At 32.9% G+C, this 9,132-nt stretch overlaps 1 protein-coding gene across 1 annotated transcript; it reads left to right on the top strand.

Moving 5' to 3' along the window:
- Positions 1–2,282: 2,282 nt before the first annotated feature.
- Positions 2,283–9,132, top strand: LOC107959803 (ABC transporter B family member 15). The gene is made up of 7 exons (XM_016895958.2): positions 2,283–3,166; positions 4,395–4,449; positions 4,551–4,729; positions 4,812–5,269; positions 5,409–5,949; positions 6,417–7,328; positions 7,528–9,132. Exons 1-7 carry the CDS (start codon positions 2,942–2,944, stop codon positions 8,914–8,916), a joined length of 3,759 nt encoding a protein of 1,252 aa, XP_016751447.2. The 5' UTR covers positions 2,283–2,941; the 3' UTR covers positions 8,917–9,132.

The raw sequence follows: 9,132 nt of genomic DNA, 5'->3' as shown, positions 1-9,132 counted from the left end.
TTGAAAAGTGAATGTGGGGTGGGGTGGATTTTTTTGTTGTTGTTATATTATGGATATATAGTAATTATGGTAATTATTTGTTCTGCTCACTATATTAAATTACCATTTTATCTTTATATATATATATGTATATATATATATTAAAAGGGTAAAAATATTATAATATGTTATAAAAAAAACTATATGTCTTATTATTAAATTCCTTTTGAAGAATTTTGTTGAAATATTTACTCCCCTTTTAAAAATTAGAAACATTAAATATATATATAATATAATATATAATGCTTTCATTTATCATTTATTGTAATTTATTGTAATAATTATATTAGATATAAATTATTTTCATTGCGAAATATATTTCAAATATATATCATAATATATTTGAATTGGGAATAATTATATTTATATGTGATTTTAATATTTGAAATATAGCTTATATTCAAATTAAATTTTACAAAAAAAATATATTATTTGCTTAAAAGTATTTCAATTCATATTTTATATATAAAATTATTAATAATGCATTGCAATAAAAATTTTTATAAGTTAAGTTGATACATTTCATATATCTTAATATTAACAAATTTGTATATCATTTAAATGCATTTTTTTTAATTTACATTTTTTTTAAAATAGCCATTTTAACTTCTCAACACTATTTTTGTTAGAAATGCTAAATACTTAAATCTTAAACTAAATTTTATTGGTCACTCTTGGTTGGTCAAAACTTTGGTTAGATCAATTTGATCAAGCAAAAGTTGATGATTACCATTGTTATTGCTTTCGATGTTGGGTGGAAACCTCGTTAAACGCTTATTCTCCTCCACAGATACAATTAAGGGTGTTCCCAATATGGTAAAATTGAATTAATCGATCTAATTTGGTTAATCAGTCGGTAGTCGAATTTAATTCGGTTGGAAGTCAATTAATAATTTTTTGAAATTTCGATTATCAATTAATTCAATTTAAAACCGAGTAATTACTAATGTCTTATTTGTCATTTTCAACGGATAATTAACTGAATTTCAAGACTTATGTAGTGTTTCTAAATTATTATTTGTTATTTTCATCTCTATTTAAAGTTTTTTGAACTATTAAATAAAAGAAAATGAACATTTAGCAATGTATTTTTTTTAATGTTTATACTTGTTTTAATCAAAAGACAAAAACATATAAATTCTGGTTAATTCAATTAACCGATCGAATTAATCGAAATATTTCAATTTAGTTAAAATATTTTAAAAAGTTTTGATTCGATTAAGGGTTAACAATTTTTATATTTCAAATAATTTAATTAATAATAATTCGATTCGAATATTAATCGAACCGACCATTTGAATATCTCTAAATAAAACGACATATGCAACTCTTTCAACTCTCCTGCGATGTCAGCACAAGAGTCTCCAAACTTCAATTGCAACAAATGTCATCCCTATTCAACTTCCTGCCACTGATTTGGTCCTCTTTAAGTGTTACGAGGAAAAAGGTTTTAGATTATGATTTCGATGCTATCATATAGGATTCGGATCGCTGTTGATTTGGATATTCGCCATTCATAATTCTCTTAAACTTCGATTATAATTTAAATAAACGATTTATAAAAACTTAATAAAAATAATTTCTGAAATTAAATCTGATAAATTGTACCTAAGGTCATTAAAATCAATAAATTTACATCTTGATCATTCAATTTCAAATATTACAAAATGAGTATTAAATAATTTGAAAGGTTACAAAATGTCATCAGAGACATCTTATTCTCCTATGTTTTGGATTTTTTTGCCTTGTTTTTTAAATAAATTTTATAGTTTTATAATTTGCTATAAATTTTAAATAAATTTTTTTATTGTTTTTGTATTTTTAACATTTTTTTGAATTCTCAAAATAATTTTAATAATTTTCTATTATTTTCTTGAATTTTAAATAGTTTTAAATATTTTTTAAATTTTAATTTTTTTAATCATTATTAACATGCATGTGAACTGCCACGTGGATTTCAAATCAGTATAACTGATATATGTTAACTTTTCTATTTATTTCAGAGTGTTTTGACAAAAAATAATAATCGAGAGATTAAAAGAGAAAAATTAAATGATATGACTAAAATAATTTTTTTCACAAAATTAGACGTCAAATAATATTTTTATTTTAAAAATAGATAGTGGTTAAATAGTTGACAGCTATCTTCCACCGAGCTAAACATTATTATTTTCTCCCATTTTCAGGTGCCCCATAAATGCAGCACCCACTTTTCAAGTTTTATACTACTAATAGTTTTCCTTTTCACATTTCCTGGGTTCTTCAATTCTCCATATTATGTTTAGTGTTTAGTTTCCCTTTGTTTTAAAGCTCAAAGGTTTAGAAAACAATGACAGCGGATGATGGCAGGGGCAAGCCACGAACCACTGATCTGCGTAGGCGAGGGCGAGCAGGGGGGGGGAGGCGAACAGAGGGTTGAGTGTTGATAGACTAGGGCTTTTTTGTTTCATTTGCTTTAACTAATTTAGGCTGGGCTAGCTTAGAGTTTTTAAAAGTGGGCTTTTTTGGTCCGATCCAAGTTAATCTGGTCCAATTAGTGGACGGTTTGCTGTTTCAACATCCGTGGTCTATTTACTTTCTTTTTTTTTTACTATTTTAGTAACCATATAAATAAACCCTTTATTATTATTATTTTTCCTTTCAGTGGTTTACTCTTCACTACCAACTCTAAGCCACACAACACGAAGAATAGCTATATATACAAGACATTTCTCATGTTTGTTTCTTAATACTTAGCCAAAAGCATCACCCTGTCACTTGTTTCTCTTCTCACTTGTCTTAAAAGACAACTATTTTTGGAGGCAAGCAAAGAAAACAACAACAAACAAAAAACACGAAACACCCGGTGCTACCCTAAGTGGTTTACAGATTCTTTGGGTGCTGTTTTTATTTTCTTCTCAAAATGGGTAATGAGAAGGAGAAACAGAAGAAGATAAACGGATCCATAAGGTCAATTTTCATGCATGCGGATGATGTAGATATGTGGTTGATGACTCTTGGCTTCATCGGAGCCGTTGGTGATGGTTTTTGTACACCTCTTGTATTGCTTGTTACTAGCAAGTTGATGAACAATCTTGGTGATTCTTCAGCTTTCACTGCAGACATGTTCATTCATAACATAAACAAGGTCTTTCTTCGTTTTTTTTTCTTGGTTTTTTTTCCAAAAAAGGCACATGCATACGCACATACATGCAAATCAGTAAAAAGAAGGGGAGTAGCTAGGCATGGGCCCCAACCCCCCTCCAAATTTTAAGACGATTCTTATTGTTTAGGCTATTTAAGATAAACAAGGATAAAACTGCAACATTAAATTATTCTTATATCATGTAAATTTAGATTTCGTCCCTCAAAATTATAATTTATATGTTACCCCTTTTCAATTTAATTCTATTAAAATTTCATTTTCATAACACTTTTAATATATATCACTTATTACTTTTTTAGTTTAAATTTGTTTACATTTTTATTAATCAAATTAATATATATTTACTCTTGTTATTTTGTTAGTAATATTTTTCATCCTACGCTCATAATGAAAAATAATAAACTTAAATTATGTTTATTCTTAATATAAATTGAAGATTACTTATTTCACTTTTTCTAAATTAAAATCATTTCATGTTTTTATATCATAATATTGAATAATTTTATTATAATTTCTTAAATGTTGAGACTTCAATAGTTATAAAAAAATTAAGATAGTAACGCGAAACATAATTTATAATATTTTAAAATCGAAAAAAATTATTCCAAGATTTTATATAATATTAGTAATTTAAATACTATATAATATTTAAATATGGTGCTTTTCAGGGAAGCAGCCTTGGCCCCTAGATAATTGGTATAATACTATTTTAGTTCCTTTTCATTTATAAAATATTAAATTGAAGCCTTTTTAAAGTTTTTTTTTTTACATTTTTGGCCCCCCAAACTATTACAACTTTATTTTGACCTACTAACAACAAATTTCTAGCTTCGTCCTTAGTGCTTTCTATAAAATGAGTTAAAACATATTTAAAGATATAGAACATATTTAGATAGTGAAAGAATTTTTTTTTAATTAATATAGTTGGAATGATGTCAAAAAATTTTAATTAAAAAATAAAAGAGATTTTAAAATTAAAAAAAATCTAAATTTTAAAAAAAAAATCTATTAAACTTGAGCCATCAAATTAGGCAAATAATATAACATAAAAACTTAATTTTGATTTAAATTTAGATATAATGGATAATGGATAATGGATTATGTATATATATAATTGTTGTACAATTGTTTTTAATTCCGCCCTCCGTAAACAAAATATTTGACTTCGCCTATGTTTCTACCTAACATGATTTGGTTTTATGGGTGACAGAATTCAATGGCTTTATTGTATTTGGCTTGCGGGTCTTGGGTTGCTTGTTTTCTAGGTAAGTTTAAATTCATAGCATTCAATGGCTTGAAGGAATGGTTAATGGAGGCATAGTTAATGATTTTTTTTTGTATGTGCTTTTCTTTTGTCATTTTTCAGAAGGATTTTGTTGGTCAAGAACAGGTGAGAGACAAGCGACAAGAATGAGAGCCGGGTATTTGAAAGCTATCTTAAGACAAGATGTGGGATACTTTGATTTGCACGTTACAAGCACAGCTGAAGTTATCACCAGTGTTTCAAATGATAGTCTAGTAATCCAAGATGTTCTCAGTGAAAAGGTTCCTTCTTGCAAATCGTATGTAATCTCTTGACTAAAAACGAGTAATTTAATTACTACTAATGGGTGATCATGTCATGCAGGTGCCAAATTTTCTGATGAATGTTGCAATATTTGTTGGGTGTTACATGGTAGCATTCATAATGCTATGGAGACTAGCAATAGTGGGGTTTCCTTTTGCTGTTGTTTTGGTGATTCCTGGTCTAATGTATGGAAGAGGGTTGATAGGAATAGCTAGAAAGATAAGTGAGGAGTACAATAAGGCTGGAACTATAGCAGAACAGGCAATATCTTCTATAAGAACAGTTTATTCCTTTGTTGGTGAGAGTAAAACCATTGCAGAATTCTCAGCAGCTTTACAAGTGTCCGTGAAGTTGGGATTAAGACAAGGCTTGGCTAAAGGTCTTGCGATTGGAAGCAATGGGATTGTTTTTGCCACTTGGTCTTTCATGTCGTATTATGGCAGTAGGATGGTTATGTATCATGACGCTCCAGGAGGGACTGTTTTCATTGTTGCTGCCGCCATTGCCATGGGGGGCCTGTAATTTCCTTCAAACTTTTCCACATTGAATGTGTACATGAATCTATATGTATATTTGCTATATATATATAATATATATATATAAAAAGAAATAAAAAATTCAAACACGTAATATTTTTTGGATTTTGGTGATGATCAGATCATTAGGGGCCAGTCTATCCAACCTCAAGTATTTCTCTGAAGCATGTGCAGCTGGGGAACGGATTATGGAAGTAATGAAAAGAGTCCCCAATATTGATTCTGACAATTTGGAAGGAGAAATTTTGGAAAAAGTTACAGGAGCAGTTGAATTTAGGCATGTTGACTTTGCATATCCATCAAGGCCTGACACCATGGTTTTCAAAGATTTATGCCTCGACATTCCAGCTGGAAAGACTGTGGCTTTGGTGGGTGGTAGTGGCTCAGGGAAATCCACAGTCATAGCACTACTACAAAGGTTTTATGACCCACTTGGGGGAGAGATACTGCTTGACGGAATTTCCATAGATAAGCTGCAGGTCAAGTGGTTAAGATCACAAATGGGTTTGGTGAGTCAAGAGCCAGCACTTTTTGCTACAACCATTAAGGAGAACATACTTTTTGGCAAGGAAGATGCTAGCATGGACGAAGTTATTGATGCGGCCAAAGCCTCAAATGCCCACAGTTTCATATCCCAATTGCCTCAAGGTTATGAAACTCAGGTTAGCCCTTTTAACATCCAAAAAAACACAAAATTATAGTGAAAAGGTGTAATTTCTTCCCAAGTAATCAGATAGAGAAGTGTCTAATCAGGTCATTGTTTCTTGCCTGAGTTTTATCATCTTATATATATAACAATATTCTTCATTTTCATTTTAGTTAATAGTAAACTGGTTCCCTAACAATTCCTTTTAACACCCAGTCCTTCAAAATGAGCACCCATGTTACTTTATTCTTTAAAATATAATTTGCCAATTAATTTTTTGCATTTGTTGCAGACCATACTTCAGGAACATGATAACCATTTCTCATTTATGTATCTTTGTTTACGTACTTCATATCACTTTTGAGAAACTAGTTGAAGCTGAGGATTACATTCATTAAAGAAATAAACTGATTTTTGTTTGTGATCAAATCTTTAAATCCTTGTTCTGAATGAATCTGAAAAAGTAAAATATCTTTTCAACAGGTTGGAGAAAGAGGGGTTCAAATGTCTGGTGGACAAAAGCAAAGGATTGCTATAGCAAGAGCAATAATAAAAGCACCTCGAATCCTTCTTCTAGATGAAGCAACAAGTGCACTAGACACAGAATCCGAACGAGTTGTGCAACAAGCAATAGACCAAGCTGCCGTTGGCCGCAGCTCCATAGTAATCGCCCACCGCCTTTCCACCATTCGCAATGCTGACCTTATAGCAGTTGTCCAAAATGGCGAGGTTATCGAAATAGGATCGCATGATCAGTTGATGGAAAATGATATCGGTCACTATGCTTCTTTAGTCCACCTTCAACAAATAGAGAAAGAAAAGACTCTTGATGAAGCTAACTCAAATTTATCTACCTGTGCATCATCTTCAATATCAAATATAGACATTTACAGCACAAGTAGTCATAGACTTTCTTTTGTTAGTCGGTCCAGTTCCGCCAATTCATTTACTCAGAACCATACTTTATTGGCTGGAGAGTCCATAGTGGAAGAGAAAAAATTGCCAGTGCCATCTTTTAGAAGATTGTTGGCATTGAACTTACCAGAATGGAGACAAGCAATAATGGGGTGTTTAAGTGCTATCCTATTTGGTGCAGTTCAACCTGTTTATGCATTCTCACTAGGATCTATGGTATCAGTGTATTTTCTAACTGATCACAATGAGATCAAGGAGAAGACTAAGATCTATGCCTTATGCTTTCTCGGGTTATCGGTGTTTACATTGCTGATTAATGTTAGTCAGCATTACAATTTCGCATACATGGGAGAGTACTTGACAAAGAGGATTCGAGAGAGGATGCTTTCAAAGATACTCACATTTGAAATAGGCTGGTTCGATCAAGATGAGAATTCAAGTGGTGCTGTCTGCTCTAGACTTGCCAAGGATGCTAATGCGGTATATATTTTCTTAACCTGCATCATATACTCTTGCATATCCAATAAATCTTTTGAGTGTCAGAAATTGGCATTTTTATATCTGCTAATCATTGAGTAGGTTGAGTTTTCCAACTTGTGTAAATATTTTATGATTATCATATACCTATAATCTAAGCCAAACCATATTTTGGTTCTAATTGTTATCTTCGTTCTGGCAGCTGAGATCCTTGGTAGGTGACAGGATGGCATTGATTGTGCAAACAATGTCAGCAGTAACTATAGCTTGCACCATGGGCATGGTCATAGCTTGGCGGCTTGCAATTGTTATGATTGCGGTTCAACCCATCATCATTATTTGTTTCTACACCAGACGTGTCTTGCTTAAAAGCATGTCACAGAAGGCTATTAAAGCCCAAGGTGAAAGCAGCAAGCTGGCTGCTGAGGCAGTTTCCAACCTCCGAACCATCACCGCCTTCTCATCCCAAGACAGAATCTTGAAAATGCTCGAACAGGCTCAAGAAGGTCCTCGAAGAGAGAGCATCCGTCAATCGTGGTTTGCTGGTATTGGACTCGGCACGTCTCAAAGCCTAACAACTTGCACTTGGGCCTTAGACTTTTGGTATGGCGGTAAACTCATCTCTCAAGGCTACATCACTGCAAAAGCTTTGTTTGAGACCTTCATGATCTTGGTAAGCACCGGCCGGGTGATAGCCGATGCTGGAAGCATGACTTCTGACCTTGTCAAGGGCTCAGAAGCAATTGGATCAGTCTTTGCTATATTGGACCGATTCACAACGATTGAGCCTGAAGATCCCGACGGACACAATCCCGAAAAGATAACAGGCCATGTGGAACTTCATGACATAGACTTTGCGTACCCGGCTCGGCCCAACATTATGATCTTCAGAGCCTTCTCGCTCAACATAGATGCAGGTAAATCAACTGCACTGGTTGGACAAAGTGGGTCGGGTAAATCAACAATCATTGGATTAATCGAGAGATTTTACAATCCACTTGAGGGTGTAGTGGAAATTGATGGTAGAGATATAAGGTCATACCAGCTTAGGTCACTGAGGAAACACATAGCACTAGTTAGCCAAGAGCCTACATTATTTGCAGGCACCATAAGAGAAAACATTGCATATGGAGCATCTGATACGATGGATGAATCACAGATCATAGAGGCTGCCATGGCAGCCAATGCTCATGAATTCATTTCAGGGTTAAAAGATGGTTACAATACATGGTGTGGTGATGGGGGAATGCAGCTCTCTGGGGGGCAAAAGCAACGCATTGCAATAGCAAGGGCCATACTGAAAAACCCTACAATTTTGCTCTTAGATGAGGCCACCAGTGCACTTGATAGTCAATCAGAGAAAGCAGTACAAGATGCACTTGAAAGGGTTATGATTGGGAGAACCAGTGTGGTAGTGGCTCATAGGCTAAGAACCATTCAAAACTGTGACCAAATTGCTGTGTTGGATAAAGGGAAGGTAGTGGAGAAAGGGACCCATCAATCTTTGTTGGCTAAGGGTCCCACTGGAGCTTACTTCTCATTGGTTAGCCTCCAAAGGAGACCCCACAATACAACTCAAACGATCAACTGAAACTATTTGAAGGTTAGATTAGGCTTTTTATTATAGTTGCCATCCAAATTTCGATGGTGAAAGGCCTAGCTTAATTCACAAAATATATTCTCTTCCAACTTTTTTTTTTCTTCCTTTTTATTGTCCACCTTCAGTAGAGATGTTGAAGGGAGATGGCAGTTCCTGTAATATGAGCTTTTGATTTTTCAAATCTGATAATAAATTCCTACTTTTTTA

The sequence above is a fragment of the Gossypium hirsutum genome, chromosome A05, assembly GCF_007990345.1.
Source record: "Gossypium hirsutum isolate 1008001.06 chromosome A05, Gossypium_hirsutum_v2.1, whole genome shotgun sequence".
NCBI classification, from domain to species: domain Eukaryota; kingdom Viridiplantae; phylum Streptophyta; class Magnoliopsida; order Malvales; family Malvaceae; genus Gossypium; species Gossypium hirsutum.
This window is presented reverse-complemented; position numbering and strand designations above follow the sequence as displayed.